At 35.7% G+C, this 20,519-nt stretch overlaps 3 protein-coding genes across 4 annotated transcripts; 1 reads left to right on the top strand and 2 right to left on the bottom strand.

Annotated features, from left to right (window-relative positions):
* Positions 1 to 62: 62 nt before the first annotated feature.
* LOC137736717 (uncharacterized) lies at positions 63 to 1,024 on the bottom strand. The gene is made up of 2 exons (XM_068475955.1): positions 807 to 1,024; positions 63 to 622 (listed from the first exon to the last, which is right to left on the bottom strand). Exons 1-2 carry the CDS (start codon positions 1,022 to 1,024, stop codon positions 202 to 204), a joined length of 639 nt encoding a protein of 212 aa, XP_068332056.1. The 3' UTR covers positions 63 to 201.
* Positions 1,025 to 10,462: 9,438 nt separating this feature from the next.
* Positions 10,463 to 14,805, top strand: LOC137737800 (protein neprosin-like). Its single transcript, XM_068477357.1, has 7 exons — positions 10,463 to 11,076; positions 11,166 to 11,252; positions 11,505 to 11,717; positions 12,353 to 12,517; positions 12,817 to 12,870; positions 12,986 to 13,132; positions 14,141 to 14,805. The coding sequence occupies exons 1-7, from the start codon at positions 10,690 to 10,692 to the stop codon at positions 14,516 to 14,518; spliced, it is 1,431 nt and encodes a 476-aa protein (XP_068333458.1). The 5' UTR covers positions 10,463 to 10,689; the 3' UTR covers positions 14,519 to 14,805.
* A 2,495-nt stretch (positions 14,806 to 17,300) lies between these two features.
* Positions 17,301 to 19,528, bottom strand: LOC137737926 (large ribosomal subunit protein mL101 (rPPR4)-like). Of its 2 annotated transcripts, none has more exons than XM_068477512.1 (2): positions 19,262 to 19,528; positions 17,301 to 18,751 (listed from the first exon to the last, which is right to left on the bottom strand). In XM_068477512.1, the coding sequence occupies exons 1-2, from the start codon at positions 19,484 to 19,486 to the stop codon at positions 17,483 to 17,485; spliced, it is 1,494 nt and encodes a 497-aa protein (XP_068333613.1). In that variant the 5' UTR covers positions 19,487 to 19,528; the 3' UTR covers positions 17,301 to 17,482. The 2 variants fall into 2 exon arrangements, with proteins under 2 accessions (XP_068333613.1, XP_068333614.1); XM_068477513.1 differs by having other exon boundaries at positions 17,301 to 18,727.
* Positions 19,529 to 20,519: the final 991 nt, after the last annotated feature.

Raw genomic sequence — 20,519 nt, 5'->3', positions numbered from 1 at the left:
GTAGTTTCGTTTGTTTTTACTTTAATCCAATCCGTCAGCTAAGTAAACTTTCTTCTCATTTGAAGAACCCCCAACTTGAAAGGAGTTTTGCTTTATTTGACGGGTTGGACAAAGGAACTAGAAGGGAGAAAGTGAAACTCTTAGTAAAACTCAGGGACTAATCGTACAATGTAGCCATGTTATTCTCACTATGCAGATCTCTCAGCAATCAGCAGTGATTCCTGAAAGATCCATCCACACTTCGTTTAGGCGCCCAGAAAGGTGATACGAAGCATTGTACTGAGCAATGGCATAAGGACTCTCAGCTGCCAGAATCGCTGGCTTTCCAATTAAGTGCTTATTTAGGCTGTCCACAAGAGTTTCAAATTCTTTGGAAAAACGGTCATCTTTGGCAAACCCTGGAAACTTTCTGACTGCTATGCAATGGCTTCTCCAATTATCCAACTGTAAATTCAGTTCAGCCGAGGGCTGTGGAGGTGTTCCTTCATATTTGGCTGGCAGATACAACTTCACGTAGTATTCTGCCGGCCCGTGCACTGACGGCACAATGCTTGTTAAGACAGGAGCCGTTATGGTAATTTCTGAAGAGTTGAGGTTAGCACCATGGATGTATTGATACAGCCTGACCAAAAAACAATAAGTTTCAATATCAATGAGAGTCGCCAAATTAGGAAAAGGGTAACGATTAGCCATCTGCGCTTTAAAGTAAGTATTTGATCACATTTTTTTGCGTATTAGGCTAGAGAAGGAGCGTTAATATCACTAGCGAAGAAGAAGAAGAAGAAAAACATTTAGTGCTGGTAAACCTGTGAAATCCGTCTTTGGTGGCTTTTTCGAAAGAGGTTGTGTCTTGGACGAGAGCAGACATCCATGAGGATTCTTTGTAGAGTCTGAGCTCAAACTCCGATTCAGAGTGCACCACCCTGTAGGGAGGCGATTCGATAGCATGACCGGACAGTGCAAGTTTGCTGCTACAAAGGTAACAACATATTACTATAACCAAGTTCAACATTGGCTTTTCCATTTGATCATCGATGTTTTGTGCTCTGGAGGGAGGGCCCCTGGCTTTATAAGCAGCAAAGCAGGACAGGTTTCATGCTGTGATTAGTAATCTGAATCACGAGGTTTTAATACTAATACGACAGATTAAGGGACCGTGCGTGAGTAAGCACAGTTAATTAGTGGCTCCAGTTCCACCATTTTCTGTTGTGTTCCCCACTTCTAGAACCTGAACAAAAACCACAATGCTGTGTTCCATTTCTGTGTACTGCATAGAATAGTTAGATCGCCAAGAAAACAAAGAGGTAGCGATTTTCACACTCCTGTTTTTTTGTTACGTAATCTTCTATTTTGTGATAGATTCTTATTTAATTAAATCGATGTAATCCCTAAAAAAATAGAGAAAACGCGAGGGCAAAAAATCATTTTGCAAATAAATTTTGAGAGATGATTTACACACGCTCATTTTCGTTCTGTGCATATCTTGTTAAACTATGTTTACTGATGTCTTTCACAAGTGGAAAAATATGCGACAGAATAGTGATCAGCAACAATTAAACTTCGTTAAATTATAACCCACTTAGGTTATGTGCTATATCCTCCAAGTCAAAGATTTTATTCCATATAGCATTTCATCATGTTCATTAGCTTATCCTGCTTAGTGGGAATCTTTCTTTTGTAATAGCTTATTAATATTAATATGCATTTTAATTACATTTCAAGTTGTTTAAGCATACCCTTGCACTCACTAAAGAGTACTCATGGTTTCTCTATTACAAGTCACCAGAAAACCTTACCTATCACCATACTATATCTAAATAGTTCATAACCTTTTTCGCGTGATTGGTAACATCATGCGAGAAGAGAGCTAGAAAGAACGAAGCTGGTATACAACAAACACGTGAGGAGTGTGATATAAACATAAAAAGTATACAGCAGTAACAAGTAAACAAGCCCGACCCAAAGCCTAAGTCACTTTGGGCTTGGATAGTGTTTTTCAAGTTGTGTTGGGCTAAAATTTGAGTCCAATCTGTTTCAACTTTTGCCACACCCACTGACCCATATAATGTTTCCCTGGGCCAATTCAACAGAGAAAGAAAGGTCCACTTCTGTAAAACAGAAGTCCAAATTCTCGAAAGTTTGTCTTGCGAAAGTGATGACATTGGAAAAGGAAGGCTCCAAATCTCTTCTGCACTACATGCTTCTGTTCATACCTTGAAACCCCATGTTTGCAGCTACATCATGATCAAACAACATGTGCAGTGAATCAAACATCATCATCGTCGTGCTCTTTCCGCAGCAAGCAATTCGAAGAGACTCGCGTTAAGATTATGTACTCCGTTCGAGCAACATAATGATGATGCACATCACATGATGTATAAGAGAGATATATGGCCCCCGTCATATGATGGCCAAAGCATGCCATACACCCAAAAAAAAAAAGAAAGAGGAGTTGGTAGAGAAACCTTCTTGTTCCTCAATGGCTGTATTTGTTGGATTTGGTAATTAAGCTTTAATTTTAAGATTAATTAAACTTGTACCCTCGGTGTTTATCTTGGAAAGCTGGGCATACTTGTTAGACAAAATCATTACTCAGCATAACCGTTCCACGCTTGTCAAGCTTTATAAATCATCTTTTTCCCACTTTCAAGAGCCTTTTTGTAATTAAAAGACTATACACATCCATAGAGGTAAGAGTATGAACATTGTACAGGATATTCTACTGAATCGAGCCATCATATGTATACACTACATCATCCCAGATAGTTAAATAAATAAAAAGAAAAAAAAAATCATTTACGCACACAATTTTTTTTTATTCTGCACATTTTTGTTTATTTTTGTCTTTTATTTCTCGAGAGATGCCCTCTCCTAAGGTCCTCATTTTGAGGACCTATGAGGTCCTTTTTTGTATGAGTCGTTAGAATAATCTTATGGTAGATTAAACTATAAACTTAAATAATTCGTGTGACACGAAAATAAAACACTAATTGATAAAACCAAATTAAAAAAAAATAAAAAAAAATAAAAATAAAAGGAGAAGAAGTTTCACAAAATGTCAAATCCCTTCCATCCGCAAAACCCAACAAATCCAATTGCACAAAACTCTAATAGCTTTACACATTCAATTTCATCCAGTTTTTAATATTATTCAAACCTAGTTAATTATAAAGCACCAAAAAAATTGAGGTTGTGCGGTTTGAAAAATTGGGATCCCCTTCTTCTTGAACATGTGAATTTTTTTTCATATGAAATTTTCCGATGACAATGAAAATTTGAAACATGTCCCTCCCTTTTTTCATATGTGACAAAGGAAAAAACAAAAAATTCAGGAGGAGAGAATAGGAGTGAACGATTGAGAGAGAGATGGAGAGAGGAAGGGGATGTGGTGGAGCTAGACGGTAGGGGAAGATGACGGAAGATTTCACGTGAGATTTTTTTTTTTAATTTAATTACTTCACAGAATAATTGCGTTTTGATGTAACATGAATTATTTAAGTTTATAACTTAATTTACCATAAGATTAATTTGAGAGTTCCTATGAAAAAGGACCTCACAAGTCCTCAAAATGAGGACCTTAGAAGAGTATTTCTGTTAATTCTCTTTTAATTTTTTCAACTTAGAAACTAAAATTAAATCAGAGTATCTAATAAAAAGAAAAGAGATGTACGAAAATTACGTTTCATAAAAATGAGCGGTCGACACGTATGAACACTTTTCAAAGAATTGGTGTCCGATGGTTCTAATTCTTCATTCTTAATTATACGAACCACCCACCATTCTTTATCATGACTCTATCCTCTCTTTTTATCTTCAAAGGATGTCTCGATGCAATTTCACTTGACAAGTATTCCCTTTTTAACTAAAATGGTCACGTTTGGCTAGAAGCATCCAGAGAATATATGCATAGCATGGTCGAACGTATATTATCGGTTGGTTCCCAGGAAGATGGAAGAAAACAAACGAAATGCTAGATTCTACAATTATCATGTAGTTTTATATGAAAGTATAATTAAATGCTTCACATATTCTTAATGATCAAGTAAAGCATCATTACATAAATTTTTTCATCGAGGTAAAGTAGCTGTATGAGTTTGTTTGTTAATGCTTTTAAAATGATTGAAAGTGTTTTTGGTGAAACTGATTTTCAGTTCTAAAAGCAGTTTAAGTGTTTTTTTGGAAAAAGTACTAGATATGTGCTTCTTGCAAGAAACACTTACAAAGTTTTTTCACGATCCACTTGGGTTTTTATTAAAGATTGGTTTAAAAAACTTTTTTACCAATAACGCTTTCAGTCATTTTACAATCACCTTCTAATATATATACATATATCTTCCACCTAACCCTAAATTCAATGAACAAGCTCTTTTTCCAAGTGGGATCGGAAGCTTTTAGACTTTGAATTCAAGCCCCATTTGATTCAGAAGATTGACCAAATAAGTCAAGGAATTACAACTAGGTGATCATCATGGCATGACCAAACTTGAAACTTAATGCATGCCTTCGAATTGATTACATGCAGGGCCACTACTTCCCGCAAAATGTGGCAACGAAACTCCCAATTCTCTTTCAGATTTTTAAGCCGATCATCTTGTTAAAGCTTTCTAGGAGGAATCGAGACTCAAAAAGCTCACCTTTGGTTGCTTGTGGGGTTCTTATTCCATGACAAGAAGCTGCTCATAGTAGTCATGTTGTCTCCAATTAAACACTTTTTATTCCAAATGTTTTAGATGGCTATCAAGGCCAGTGAGTCTTTGGTCAATTCCATCACCTTTTTATCAGGAACTTCGTTACTTTAACACTAGCGAGATTGGAAAATATAGAATAAAACATAAAAAAAACTCGGGTGTACGAGTGAACATTAACAATCGACATTAACTTATGGAAGTGTTATTTGCACTTCAAAAATCTTATTCTACACTCCTCATAAGTGTATTTTTCTTTCCAAATATAAAAAATTTGAAGTGTATAATAAGATTTTTGAAATATTAATAACAATTTCCTTAACTTAAACTATAGATAAACTCTTTTCACATTTTCTTCTAGTGATAATGAATTTTAATATAAAGAATTTGAGCAAACATGTCACGTTACCAAAATGGTAACTAATGTAAATACACACTAAATAGGAAAAGAGAAAAACATGGTAACTTTGAAGTGACATTACACGTCATGCAGCTCTTCTAGAGTCAATGCAAGAATACAGCAGAAGTGAGAAATGTCAAAAAGGTGAACTTTGGCTCCCATTCTGATATGTCAAATAATATGAGGAACTGGCTTATCTGCCCTTTCATTTTCTATACTTTCATTCATTTCTATTTGTACGATCACGGTTAAATCACGTTAACATTTTATATTACTATTATTTTTTATCTTATTATCTCTAAAAAAAAATCAATATAAAATATTGACGTGGTTTAATTATGACCCCATAAAATAAGAAGGAATAAGAATATATGGAAAGTGAGAGGGCAGAGAATCCGGATCCATAATATAATGCACACATAGTGGCCCTTCTCTGATTAGCAAAAGCATTCCTTTTACTTTTTCCAGATGCCTCATGGCCTCACATCGCCCGTATCATTGCTCCAAGATAGAAACACCATCATTATATCTAGGTATATAAAAATTCATTTTTTTTAAGCACTATAAATAATATTATAAAAATAAATAGTTCAGATTGTTAAAATACATTACAAAATAATTTTCATAAATATGTAGAAAATATATAAACATTGTCACATATCCATGCTATATATATAATATAGTCACTAGGGCCCTCTAAAAATATGCCAGTAAGTAGTGTAAGATTATCGAGTGTCCATACAGTGGAAACATTCCTCAAATTAGTTTTGTTTATTCTGTCTAAATATTTATCATAGAAGTTGAGCTTTTCTTCTACGAGGCTGATGAAAAGGGAAACACTGAATTTTATTTCATGATACGATAGCATCACATGGTTTCATCACACAGAGTAATTCTTCACTCCACGCAGAATGAGCTGGGATTATATATAATCAGGCTTAATTTTTCTTAAAAATCTGTTTTCGATAATGATAATTTCCAGCAATTAAGAGGATCCAAATTCTTAATTATTTCCATGCAAACATCATCGTGATGCATGCACGCATAATATGCTCACGGGAATATACGGTTGTTTTTGCTAATAATCAACTAAAATTTCTTATACTCTATTGAGTCTGTTCTACTCGGATATAATTTTATTTGTTCACCTGAATTCTTCTACCCCAGTAAAAAGAAACAGTATATAACGCACACGCATGGCTTATGTCATCACTCGATAACTTGGCTTTTTTGTTTGTTTGTTTAATATAAACTAGCACATGTGCACACACAAATTTTTTATTTTTGTTTTTGAAATAGAAGGAGAAAGGAAGAGAGTGATAGAGAATGTGGGAGTGAAAAATTTTTTATTTTTTTATTTTTAATTAGAGATATATTAGGATTACATGTAGGTGAGGCTTTAAAAAAAAAACAGCAAAATTTGGTTGTGTGAAATTATATTTCTGCGGAAGAGAGTGATAGAGAATGTGGGAGTGGGAAGTCTTTTTTTTTTTTTTTTTTTTTTAATTAGAGATATGTTAGGATTATATGTAGGTGAGGCTTTGAAAAAAAACAGCAAAACTTGGTTGTGTGAAATTACATTTCTGCCCCATATTTTTTATTCATGTTCTGTTTTAATTAGAGGGTTAAATTGGTAATTTCATAGGATTTTGGTTGACCATGAGCGTTTTATTAATTAGTAGAGAATTAGAGATACACAAGGTGGAAGTACATTGGGATCAAGGTTGTTTTGGAGGTCAAGAAAAACGCACGTGAAGGTTTTTGGGAGATTCTCCGAATGTTTGATGTGAGTCATTTTTGTACCTACAAAGTGCTTGATTTAATGTTTGCTAGACATATCTCAGTAAATTGCGTCGACAATAATCGACAAAAGCTCTCGATATCACTCATCATATTGTTGATATTTGTTGACATGCAACATGGTTCAGCTGACAACAACACTAAGACTCTGAGTTCGAATCCTATATCCACCATTGCATCCAATATATAATGTGTTTCCTAATTATTAGTGTGACCTTTTTCTTTTCAAAATATTGCCTTTGTTCCCCTTCAAAGGCAACTACACAATACTTTTGCAGCCTTTCAATCAGCTTTAAGCTTAAAAGAATTTTGCCATATATAAACCTAATCTTAATTAATGAACCATATTAGGCCCCAAAACATGGGTTATCCTTAAGGAAACGCTAATAATGGTTATTGACCCCCAAATGCTACATGTACAAGACCAAGCCATAGAGTCCACACTCCGCACCCTCTATATGAAATATTTCTTGTTGATTCTTTATAAATTACAGCCTGATATGTTTGGAAAACTATATTAATTAAAATCAATAAACAAAAATTTATGCACACTTAAAATTGTGATTTGCCTATAACCAAAACTAACTCCTTACATGTCATAATAAGTCTAAGTAGTTTCAAATCGATTTTTAGGTATCAAACACCCAAAATCGAAGTTTGAGTAGATCCAAATTGCAGCCGTGGCTTTAATGTTGTAGCGTTAATATTAGATACTGCGCAAAACTTTGATAGAGATAGAGGTGTTTGGTTTGACTAATTAAAGATATCTTAATTGCTTGTGCCAACTTATCATCTGTAGCTAGGTATATCATATACGCTTTGTATTTCTAAAGTTTGGTCAGTAGAGTTCTCATAAGAATTAGCAAAAAATAATTTGATATAAAATACAAAATAAGATAGAAGGGAATGAAGAGGAGGTGGCAGGCATCATTGCCAAAACCCTAAAAAGAGAATGGAGTTTTGTGGAAAGGTAGCCCACCCTTGGTGTTCCCACGTACAAATTTAACCAGTCTCCTCTCATACACAATAATGTAAAAAAATACAGATTCCAGTACTGCATGCATGGTAAATGATGATATTACAAATGCAAAAAAAATTATTAAAAAAGTCATACCCACGACTATAATCATGAAAACTCTCATCGACAAAACAAAGAGCGGCCACAATCATATATTGAAGGCTCTTTTCGACAGAGTGAGAGAGCCACCGCGATCGGAAACAGATAAAGAAAGAGATCGGAATAGATAACTGCCGCAAAAACTTTTGAGACTTGCATCATATGCTTGAAACAACAGTTAAGCGACTGGTTTGCATATTAACTTCAATTGTTTAAACACGATAAAATATTGATTTAATAATTGAGCAGAAGTGAATTAGAAGGAACTACTAGAAATTAACATAAGAGTCCAATTTATTGGTGATCACGATCACTGTTGGTATTTGTGCATTTGACCAAGCCATGCATCGTGGCCTCTATCCATTATTAAAACAGCTCGAACAGAATCAAATGTCAAGACAAGTTAATTTCAATTTTAATGTACAACAAGAAAAAAAATGAATTGGAGGTCATGATGACAAAATCTCAATGGCATTTGCTGATATTCTTCTCAATTGATGCATTTATATGAAGGTTTGTTTTAGTCAAAATGATTTTTGCAATTTGCATAACTCTTCATTTTGATAATTAAAATTTAAAATTGATATAAATGATCTCTTAGATTGTCCACTATCAATCATTTTGTTCATTTCATGAAAAATCTCTATGAAATTGAAGTAGTTTTGTCAAATCAATTCTTCCACTTGAACTGGTGATTTCTTTAATTTAGTGGAGATTTTTCGCAAAATGACCAGAATGATTGAAGGTAAACAATCTTAGAGATCACTTTTATTGATTTTAAATCTTATGGACCAAAGTGAGGAATTAAAGACAATCTCAGTGGTCATTTTAGATAAAAATTCTTCTTATATAAATCATGTCTCCCAGGAGTTGAATGTTGATCACTACAGTAGTTTTTTTTTGTTCTTTTATGCCATGTGTTATAGAAGTTGTAGCTTTGGATGATAAATTTGAAACAAAAACAAAACAAAATGAGAGCAAGAACATGGGATGTGATCCTTCTATTTAGGGCAATAATTATCAACAACTTTTAAGGGGAACACCAATCTCTTTATCATCTAATTAATTGAGCAAGTCAACTACAAACCCATATTTAGTCAAGTTAATTATAATAATATGCTTTCTCTTCATATTTATATCTGGATTTATTTTTTCGTCGTAGAATACCTTTGATATTTAATGTGTATTGTTCTTCACAAAGAAATGAAATTCTTATACTATTAACATGATAATTAGTGGGATAATAGCTGTTCTCTTAAGGCAATTAACCAAACAAAATATCAAGATCGATCAACGAAACGTAATTTAACGATAATGAAATGCATGGGTGAGTGCATAATTAAGCATGCAATGACTGGACATAACCAGGTACGCATGCCAACTGCCAACTCAGCATGCCCAACACAATATGACGCGTCGCATAAAAAGACAGCTCCAAAAGTTGCTTTGTTCTCAGATGAAATCCAGTTAGATTAAGGGATGCTATAATTAAATATTAAATCAACATTAAGTATTCTAATATTGAAGTTTAACAAAATTTAACGATATTCATCTTCTTCTTCTTTTTTTCCTGTTAATATCCAATCCCTTAAAATATAAATGAAACACAAAAAAAAAAAAAAAAAATACACGATCAAAATTAGAGTGTGTTGTTTTTAGTCTGTAAAGTACTGAGTTTTAAAATTTTATGTGATGTTACTTATTTATTTATTGTATAACACGTGTTTAACTAGTGCATTTTAACTCTATTACGTGTTTAACTAGTGCATTTTAACTCTATCATCTATTTGTAATTTAACTTACATATTAATAAAGTTACAAGACAATGTCACAATTGCAGTAAAAAAATAATTAAAATGGTAAAATTTGGAAATTGGGAGATGATATAAACCTAGCACGGCTGACAGAAAGAACATCTAGGGAAGGGAGAAAGGTGACACACCCAAAGCAAAGAACTTTGGAAACCCAGACTCAAGTGTAATTCCCATCTCTCCCTGGGGGCAAGAAGTAAAGAACAACAGAAATCAATCCCATTTCCCCCTATAAAATTAACACAAAAGCTAAAGTTTCAGTCTTCGTATTGGAGACTGGAAACACACACTACACCATACACGGACCCGGATAGCCTCCGGATCCAAAAGATCTGAGCTTAAGAATTAAATAATCTAAACCGTTAAAATTTAATCTAACAACTATAGAAGCCTCTAAAGTTATAATAATTGTAGCCGTTGAATCAAACTTCAACGATCTAGATGATTTGATTCTTAGGCTCAAAATTTTTGGACCCGAAGAGGATCCGGGTTCCACCATACACATTCTCTCTCTCTCTCTCTCTCTCTCCCTCCTTTTTTTTTTCTATTTTATTTTCCAAATTTAAAATTTTGAGCATGATTTCATCACTACCCAGTATTTATACCTCCCCACCCACATGGCCAAAACTTTAAGAAAACACAACCCATCTGCTTCTTTATTAATCTGCTCATTCCCAGAAGCTCAATTTTGTCAGAACATAGAACCAAGCTCTATATTTAATTAGAATTTAGAACCCCTCTGAGAGCTGTAGAGAGAGAAACGGAGAGGGGAGAGAGAGCAGAAGAAGAAGAATAGAAGCAAGTTTTTCTCTTATTTTTTGGGGGTTCCAAATCCTTGGAAATGGTGAGGTAGTGAGTAGGGTTTCTTCTTAGAATATGGTCGTCGTGTATTGGATATTGGATTTGGTGGGAGCTGAGCTTCCATGGACAGAAAATAGCACCAATATTTTATGCTGCGAATTGTATGACCCCAGAAGAAGACAACACCAACAACACGAAGAAAAGGATTCAACAAAAGCAAAAAAACAAGAAAGTTTCTCAAGCAATATGGCTTGTAGCTACCCCAAGATTTCCCCAATCATCCCCATTCTTGTTTGCTTCCTTCTTGTTGCTTCTTCAATGTGTCCGGTGGCCCATTCCTCCGATATCCGCCGCGAAAGCACCGCCAATCAGACGTTGAATCCCGAAAAAGAATTGAAGAAGTTGAAGATTATAAGAGCACGTCTTAACAAGATCAACAAGCCTGCTCTCAAGACAATTCAGGCATTTTTACTTTCACTTTGCTCTGTTTTCCTCAGTTTTTGCTCTGTTCTTTTTTGTAATTTGTTGGGTTTTGTTTGTTGATTCTTCAGAGTCCGGATGGCGATCTTATAGATTGTGTTCTTTCTCATCACCAACCAGCTTTTGATCATCCCCAGTTAAAAGGACAGAAGCCATTGGTACTTAAAACTTCCATAAGCAGATTCAAATTTTACTAGGGTTGTTAGAAAACCGGAAATTCTTAACGGCCGCTTGATAACCATTTCGTTTGCAGTTTTTAGCTTTTTACTTATTATCAAAACATTGCATAGAAAATGAAAAATAAAAACTATAAACTAAAACACGAAATGGTTATCAAATTGGTCTAAGCTGACGAGCCGGCAAAGGAGAAGTCTTTATAAGTTCATAACTTGTTTTATTTGAATATTCAGGACCCGCCGGAGAGACCGAAAGGCCGGAGCCCTCTAGAAATGGCGACTGAAAACTACCAGCTGTGGAGCATGTCAGGAAATCTCTGCCCAGAAGGAACAGTTCCAGTTAGAAGAACAAGAGAGGAGGATATGATGAGAGCAAGCTCTGTTAAAAGATTTGGAAGAAAACTAAGTAGGCATGTCAGAAGAGATACATCCAGCAACGGCCATGAGGTTAGTGCTTGTGAATTGACCAAACAAGAAACAGAGGAAATCCCAGAATTTGTCTCCTCCCAAGAGTCACCATCACTTTAATTTAATTAATTTCAGTCATTCGACCAAAAAAAAAAAATTTCAGTCATTTAATCTTATTTAATTGAGGAAATGAATGAAAGAGTATAGGTACAAAAACTGCTTTTTTACTAATTTTTTCAATTAAGTCATCTTTTTCTTTTTATTATATATATGTATATGTATATGAGAATAAAGTCAGTGATCTACTGCTTTTTTTCTGCACTTTTTTTTTTGTGTTTTCGTTTTTTTCCCATTTAATTGACATGTAATATGATAAAAATAAACACAGATTATCTCAGTATCTGAAGAGAAATTGAGCTTCCAGTTTCCAATAGTAGTAATTACAGGCTTTCATGGCTGCTTCTGCTGCTTGGAGTTGCACCGATTCCCAAGGAACTTGCAACTCACCATGTTTTCATGCCCTGCAGAATATATATATATATATATATATATATATATTTTTTTTTTTTTTCTTTTTTTTTGTACAAAAATACACGAAAAATCAGATTAGTAAAATTTAAATCAAATAATTATGCACTGATTGTGGTTTATGATAACTGGGTTTGCAATTGCAGCATGCAGTTGGGTATGTGAGTGGAGATCAGTACTATGGAGCCAAAGCAAGCATCAATGTGTGGGCCCCCACAGTTGTTAATCAATACGAATTTAGCTTGTCTCAATTGTGGGTCATCTCTGGTTCTTTTGGTGATGATCTCAACACCATTGAAGCTGGTTGGCAGGCATGTTTATATTTCATCACTAAACTTCCCCTCTAATTCCCTTTGTTTAATAATTGAACCAGCCGGGCTATCATTCTCGGAATATGCACAAATAGAACTGGTTACAAATTTTTAAAGAAAATACAAACGATAGCTACAGGGTACCGCGTAATATGACGGTGGAAGAGTACTTAAATTTCAACACATTTAATATGAAACAATAATTTTGGTATTCAAGGCTTACTGCTCAACTACCTCTCTGCTTTGAGTCTTCTTCTTCTCTGTATTAATGGGGGCTAAATTCATTTAATTTTGTGCAGGTCAGCCCAGAGCTTTATGGGGACAACTACCCCAGATTCTTTACTTATTGGACTGTAAGTATACAAAATCACCTTGCCTTCCACTTCAAGCATAAGATATTATAATAATAATTATTATAATAATGATAAATAGTTATACACATAATAATAATTAATTTGTTAATTGCAGACGGATGCATATCAAGCAACTGGATGCTACAATTTGCTGTGTTCGGGTTTTGTTCAGACCAATAGTAGAATCGCCATTGGAGCTGCAATTTCTCCAACTTCTTCCTACCATGGTGGACAATTTGATATTAGCTTGTTGATTTGGAAGGTAACTGTATATCTTCCTTACCTTTTCTTTTCATACCATGTTTCTATTTAATTAATCTAAGCTACAAGAAGGATGTTCGAACTCAGATGCATATATAGCTTGGAAATTTAAACATATGCTTATCTCCCTATGTATTTTTCCAACAAAACAAAAAAAAAAAAAAAAACCTACTTAGTAAATCTGGCATGGAAATGGTGTCCTACTTAGAGGTTTTTTAGTTATGTCACCTTATCAGTCCATTTTTGTGCATGCAAAGTTAGGTGCTTCAGGACCCACGGCCAAGAATTTTCTGGGTCCCTATGTACCTGGAAGGTAAATACTTTATAGCATAGGTATTTGGTGATGGATGACACTTGACCGTGCGATTTGTATAGTTTCCTCAATCATGAAACTTCAAAAAAGTATGCAAATCTGAACGGTCAGTAATGGCCCTCCACAGATTTAGAAGTGTCCCATGTGCTAGAGGATTGCCATGTTAAAGAACCCTAACCAAATGCCTGAACTGCAACAAGCCAACAAATATTCATCCAGAAGTGACAAAAAGAGTGAAAACCCTAACACCAGAATATAAAAATTATCCACAGGCGTGCACTGCTGCACTGGGAAATTCCAAAATAATGGGCTGTGAATTCCTCGTGCTTTTCTGCTTTGCCAGATTCCCTTCTTTTTTTCACTGAGAAAGAGCTCCTGGGCTCTTTCATCATTTGCTTTGTTCTTTTCTAGGGTTTTCCTTTATTTTTACTCCTCAAGAAGAATGTGACACATTACAATCAACTTTGTTTTGCTTTATCCATTTTACTCACTTCCCATATGCTTTTGTAATCACCGTGCAAGTCGTTTGTAGCTCAAGTGTTTAAGTACCTATGTTCTCTATTTACTTTCACCTCCTCAATTTCGCTCGAATAAAACCGGTGTATTAGTATCATGAACCAACTAACTAGTTTTCATGGATGAGTAGCAGTACTGAAGAAGAAGAAGAAATTAAAAAACTTTATTGACATATTGTAGGATCCAAAGCATGGAAATTGGTGGCTGGAATTCGGGAACGGAGTCCTAGTCGGATACTGGCCATCATTCTTGTTCACTCACCTTCAAGACCACGCAAGCATGGTACAATTCGGTGGAGAAGTTGTGAACTCGAGGCCTTCAGGCTCCCACACAGCTACACAGATGGGCAGTGGGCACTTTGCGGGTGAAGGGTTTGGAAAAGCTTCATATTTTCGAAACATGCAGGTTGTGGATTGGGATAACAGCTTAATCCCATTATCCAACCTTAAAGTTTTGGCTGATCATCCAAATTGCTACGACATTCAAGGAGGGATTAACAACTTTTGGGGGAATTATTTTTACTATGGAGGTCCTGGAAGAAATGTGAGGTGTCCCTAAGGGAAAGGTATACAGCTAGGGTTTTATATTTACATAATATTCAAATTTTCCATTTTCTTTTTTTTTTCTCGGGTGATTTTGGGTTAAACCATCGGCAATTCAGTTTGGGGTATATTTCTTGTATTTGTTTCCTTTCTTATTAATCCCTCTTTCTTTATCTCCCAACTAACAGGTTATCCATTCATTATACCACCCTTTGGGACTTATGTAAATTTTGGGCAAAAAAAATTAGTGAAATATACTATGGCTTGTCATTTTTCATACTCTTGTGGAAATACATGCGAAATTGTGTCTGATTTTTGCACAATTATTTTCACTTCTTTTAGGTTTTTTTTTAACGATTAGATTAAACAAATCAAGAAAGAATTAAGAGTATACATAAGGCAAAAAAATCGTATAATGATTGGTCCAAAAGAAAAGTAAAATTTATATATTGAGTGGAAAATGTCTCAAAAACCCAAAAAATAAAATAGTGTAGCTTTGAAAACCCTATCTAGTTTATTAATACGCTACTTTTATAATTGATCAATTACCCCTGAACTATTAATTTAACCGATTAGCTCCTGAACTTTTGTAATTGGACAAATTTCCCCTGAAGTTTAATTTTATAATTCCAAAAAGGTAATTTTATCTTTTTCTTTGCTTTCGCTAGTTCACAACTTTTTGCTTGAATTTTAGAATTAAGGGGGGAAATTTGTCAATTATAAAAGTTCAGGAGGATAATCGGCTAAAATTAAAATTCATGGGAAAAAATTGGCTAATTATAAAAGTTGAGACGGATAATTGGCTAAAATTTTAAAGTTTGGGAAGTGAAATTGACATCTCTTTAAAAGTTGGAAGAAAAATGGGTCAATCCTCTTTTTCATTTGTTAATTAAAGATAATTACAAGTTGGTGTCCCATGCGTGCCGAAGGTTACAACTGTGAAGCTGAAGCTTTACTCATGGCACAGAAATTGTGCTCAAAGATCATCAGTTGGGTTACTTGCCTTTGAAGACAATGACAGTACTGTTTCACACACACAAAATCATTAAACTATACAATAATGTATTTAATTAACTTGAACCCCAAAACTAATCATATGAATATATTAATTAGTGACATACAGTACCAATGTTATGCATATTTCTCAGTCCTTGTTTCGTGTTCCCACATGAAAACGTCGATGATGCCTCCTCCATGCATGATATGGGTTTCAGTCTTTTTCTTAAAGTCTACTTTATTTCTTATTACTCATAATTAAACTTGATGCTATGGAAAAAGTGTGTCGACACTATCCTATAAACCAGATTCCTTCCAATGGAAATCGAGTCTAATATTAGGGTTAGTGTATGCAGTTGCATGCCCCTAATTTGTATTATACGTAAAATTGTCCTATGTTCCTTTGATCTTCTCTTTGAGTATGATTGCAAAAGTGATAAAAAAAAACGTCCGGAAAAATGTCTCAAAGAGGTTGAGATAGGGTAAAGAGCCAAGAGCAACTAAGCAAAGTGACGTGCGAGTTTCATCTTACTTTGAAAAGAAAAATTCATGTATCTGTCACTGTTGCAATAATCACAATGATAATATACATGCTTTGAAGTCTCTCTCATTTTGTAGCAAAGCAACTAGTGAAGAATAGAGAAGACTTCAAAAAGAATCTGACTTGGAAGCCAAGTCGGTGGTTGTCAAATGTATTTTTGGATGAATAGGCACATCATCTCACATTCCATGATGTTGCATGAATTGAAGTATCAGTGTTGAGAGCATTGACTTTGGAAAGTAGATTCAAATGAGACGATCCAATCTATGATCATCTAAGTGTGCCTGGTCTTCCGCTACATCTTAATGGAGCTCTCACTAACCAGTCGTGTGGATAAATTCTTCATCTCACTCAATGGTGGCCCGAGTGGGGCGCAAGGCCTGATAATTCTTTGCGCAACCCGGTGACCCAACATGAAAATGCCATGAAAATAACAGGTTAACCTGTTAACAAGTCAGATCGTTATCATGTCACCCATTAAGAACCAAATAAAATATTGCTTACCAAATCTAGACATTAGGCACACCAATTTCTTGCATGATCCGTCAACCCGACACAAAACGATACGACCATCAATGAATCAAGTCGTTATCAGATCACATGTTAAGAACCTGTCAAATTTACGAGTTTGACACGACACAGCTTATTAAGATAACGGTATGAAGAAAAGCTGACACGAAAATGACATACACAACTTGTTTGGCAGGAGGGTTGCACTCTCTTTTGAGTGTGCAGCCGTCTGCATGGAGAATTTTTCATCAAGCATGATTGTCTCATGCAGCATTTACTCACAAGAGGTGAGAACATTGAGACAAACATGCAAGAGCTCTCACCCATTTGTGTGAGTAAGTTGGCACAAGAGGCGATCCTATCCAACACTCTCATGCAAGTGGTGACTAACAGCCACTCACCATTACACATTGGTGGGGTTGCAAGAGAATGATAAGGCATCGTAGCAATCAACTATAGCAACGAAACTTCAGTAGGGCTGCGGTATTAGCACTTCTCACGTAACATGTGACTACCATGAGTTCGAGCAAGACTAAATACAAAAAATTACACGTTAGTGTCAAAGATACCATGCAGATGTAATAGTTAGTCGATGTTGTGTCTCCACTTAAGTTTTTCTTCTGATTTCACAAGGGTTCAAATTTAGGAGTGTTATTAATTTGGTGATCAAGGATGGGGCCCAAAACCCCAGCCTAAGAGTTGGGTTTCTTAGGTGGAGCATGGTTCTATTTAATAATCTCAATTGGTGCAACGCATACTAAATCAAGAATTGAACTCAGTATCAAGATTACAACAATAATCCTTTGATTGCTTGTTATGGTGCAGAAACGAACGTTTTATTATCAGAACAAAAACCCTCAAGCAAGACCAGCAAAACTCGTTTCCTCGAAATTGAAAATCTGAAGTAAATACATATCTGAAGTTAAACAAATCTCATTCCACACATACGGCCTCGAGCAACTTTTTACTGGCTTCACTCACCTCCAATTTCTCCATTTTCAAACGAGCACGCATAGCAGGACTCGTCCTTCCAGCAGCAGCATAAGTTCTGATCAATGATTCAAACACATCAACCCCCAAGGATTCTACGGACTTCTTCAGAATCTCCAGAAAACCTTCTGCGCCATCAACATCCTTCTCTTGCTCGAAATGCTCCATCAAGGTTTTCACAATCCTATTTGACGGACTCCACTTCTTACCATCCCCTCTACCAATGGATATTGCACTGGCAACACAATCAACTGCCAACTGATATTCTCCAGACTTCAGATAATAATCCAGAAAGATCTCCCAGGTTTTTGCATTAGGCTTGGCTCCTCTCCGGCGGGCCAGCTCCTTGAGCTCCTTCGCCTTCTCTAGCATACCTTGTTCAGCATAAGCTCCAATCAACACATTTGCTACCCGAATATCATATGTTGAGCACTGACATTCCCATTCCCTGAAAGTTTTCTCTGCACCCGGTATGTCGTTCAAGTTGACCAACACCTGGATCATATTCAGATAACTGATATTTGCAGTCTTAGGGAAAGCCAGCCTCAAGGAACGCCATACACGATAAACTTCGCGCAGGTTCCCTGTTTTACCATACAATGTAATGAGGAATTGGAAAGCCAAAAGATCTCGGCGCGAATTTTTCTTCTCCAATTCTTTAAGCGCATTTTCTGCCTTCTCAAACATGCCGGCTTCAACAAAAATTGAAGCTAAGTTGCTATACGTGGTCCAATCACTGGCAACTCGACCATCCCTCTTCATCTCATCAATAACCCTTTCAGCCCCAGAAATATCATTAACAGAAGCAAGTGCCCCCATCCAAACATTGTATGAATAGGAATCAAGCATGACATTACAGGCCTTCATTTCTTGTACGATGGCTGGGATCTTATCCGGCTTTCCAGTTTTTGAGTAAAGGGTCATAAGGCTGTTATAAGGCATGGAGGTTAAAGGAAGGTTAAGAGCCTTCATCTTTTCTATGAGGGCTTCAGCTTTTTCACTCATCCATTCGTTACAGTAACAGTTGAGCAGGGCACCATAACAGAGATGGGTCTTTGCTGATTCAGGAAGATCAATGAAATAATTTTCCGCAGCAGGAATACCTCGGGCTTTAGCAACAAGATCAAGATGTATTGCCTGATCACTGACTGCCTTGTTCATTCCTCTTCTATCCATAGCTTCCGATAGCTGTAATGTAAAACAGCTTAGCATCTACACGCCTTGCCTTGCAGTTCAAATTACAAAAGGGAGAACAAGGAAACATAAACTAGAAACAAAGAAAAATGTTCAAGGATCAAGCTTTATCTAATCCAATATCTTTCGAAAAGGAGACTAGAAGAAATGTGGTATAAATCAACAAGGGGTACTGATGTGGAGCTGGATATTTTCTAATGAATCAATTCAAATTGGCATCGATCGAAAATAATTCACCCCAAAGAAAAACATACAAAGAATAGCCAAAATCCACATATATACACATAAGCGTACGTTCACATTGGCGATTCGACAAACATTCATACATTCTAACCTCTGAATACAAAAATGATGTAACAATCTCAAACAAAATCATCAAATTTACAATAAACACTTCCAACCATTTTACTAAGTTTCCAAATCATACACATTAAAAAATAATCCATCAAATCCTACTTCTAAACTCGGCATAAATTCAACAAATCAAGTAACTATAAAAACTACTCTTGGGATTTAGGGATTTCGGACCTTGAGGGCAGGGTAGTATAGCTTGCGTTCGCGAAGCTTCTTGAGAGTGTCGCCGACCTCCCATTTGTAAACTCGCTTGCGGCTCTTGAGGACTTCATTGAGCTGCTGTCGAACGCTCACCTCCGAGCCGCCGTCCTTGAACAGCCTCAGGTACAGAGCCTCCTCCAAGTACTTGCTCGACCGCTTCGTCACGCTCTTCGTGCGCCCGAACTGTTGCAGCGCCATTAGATCTCTGAAATTAGGGAGCGTGATCGAGAGGGGTTTTGCTGAAACTGAAAATTAACGGCGGAGTGAAGTCTTGGGCTGAAAATGTCGTTTGGGCCTGCCCGCTATGCATCATAAAGCCCAATTAAAGTTGACATATAATGGGCAATTTTGGGCCACAGATATTGAACTGGATTTTTTTTTCAAATTTTTAATTTTATCATTATTAAAGGGGAGAATGGGAGAATTCAACTATTACAATAATTTAGGGAAGGAAGAGTTTCAGAATAGGACATATGAGTAGAAATCTAACACCCTATCCACTAAGATATTGGTCACATGCAAATATGTGAAAATGTACTTGTTTTACAAAATTCAGCATGTGAATTACTTTTGTGTGCCTAAATAGCATTACTAATTTTGTAATCTTCACTTCCGAACGATGATGCTCTTGAAAGGGAAATAATTTTTCACACTTTCATTTGTTAATATTGTACTTTTATTCCAACCTTTAGGTTGAAAAATTAAAGGAAATCAAGAGACGAAAACAATGGTTAGCCAAAAAAAAAAAGACGAAAACAATGAAAGGAGAATAGAAAAGAAAAAAATGAGAATGTGAAAATCACCGCACTCTATAACCAGTTTTTAATTATGAGGGAGTGTTTAATTCCGGGCATGAAATTTAATTTGGGCCAGGGTGAAATGGCGTTGGGCCTACTTTATCAATCTATCTCCACTTCTAGAGCGACGACTGAAAATTGGATTAGCAGTTTTTAATCATCAATTACGTCACGTGATTAATGTGGTAAATGATGCACTAGAAGTTTCCAGGATAAAGTTGATTCTTCTGACTCGACTTTTCTGAATTGGCGCTGGACTTTCACGTGGTCCGCGTATCGTATAAAGTACAAACGTCGCTCGCTTTGTTGCATTCGTGTCGGGTAGTATCATTTATTCTTTCTTTTTCTGGCAATTTCACAATTTTGTTTAAACATTTTATATTATTTTCTTCCAAATATAGGTTCCGCCAAATAGCCAATACGGGACCACTTAC

The sequence above is a fragment of the Pyrus communis genome, chromosome 6, assembly GCF_963583255.1.
Source record: "Pyrus communis chromosome 6, drPyrComm1.1, whole genome shotgun sequence".
Lineage (NCBI taxonomy): Eukaryota > Viridiplantae > Streptophyta > Magnoliopsida > Rosales > Rosaceae > Pyrus > Pyrus communis.
This window is presented reverse-complemented; position numbering and strand designations above follow the sequence as displayed.

Excerpts from the sequence above, each read along its gene's own strand:
- LOC137736717 (XM_068475955.1), bottom strand. The coding sequence starts at position 1,024 with ATGGAAAAGCCAATGTTGAACTTGGTTATAGTAATATGTTGTTACCTT. Across the intron at positions 623-806 it reads ACCAAAGACGGATTTCACAG|GCTGTATCAATACATCCATG; the intron begins GTTTACCAGCAC and ends TTTTTTGGTCAG.
- LOC137737926 (XM_068477512.1), bottom strand. The coding sequence starts at position 19,486 with ATGGCGCTGCAACAGTTCGGGCGCACGAAGAGCGTGACGAAGCGGTCG. Across the intron at positions 18,752-19,261 it reads TATACTACCCTGCCCTCAAG|ATGCTAAGCTGTTTTACATT; the intron begins GTCCGAAATCCC and ends CAAGGCGTGTAG.
- LOC137737800 (XM_068477357.1), top strand. The coding sequence starts at position 10,690 with ATGGTCGTCGTGTATTGGATATTGGATTTGGTGGGAGCTGAGCTTCCA. Across the intron at positions 12,871-12,985 it reads GATTCTTTACTTATTGGACT|ACGGATGCATATCAAGCAAC; the intron begins GTAAGTATACAA and ends TGTTAATTGCAG. Across the intron at positions 13,133-14,140 it reads TTAGCTTGTTGATTTGGAAG|GATCCAAAGCATGGAAATTG; the intron begins GTAACTGTATAT and ends GACATATTGTAG.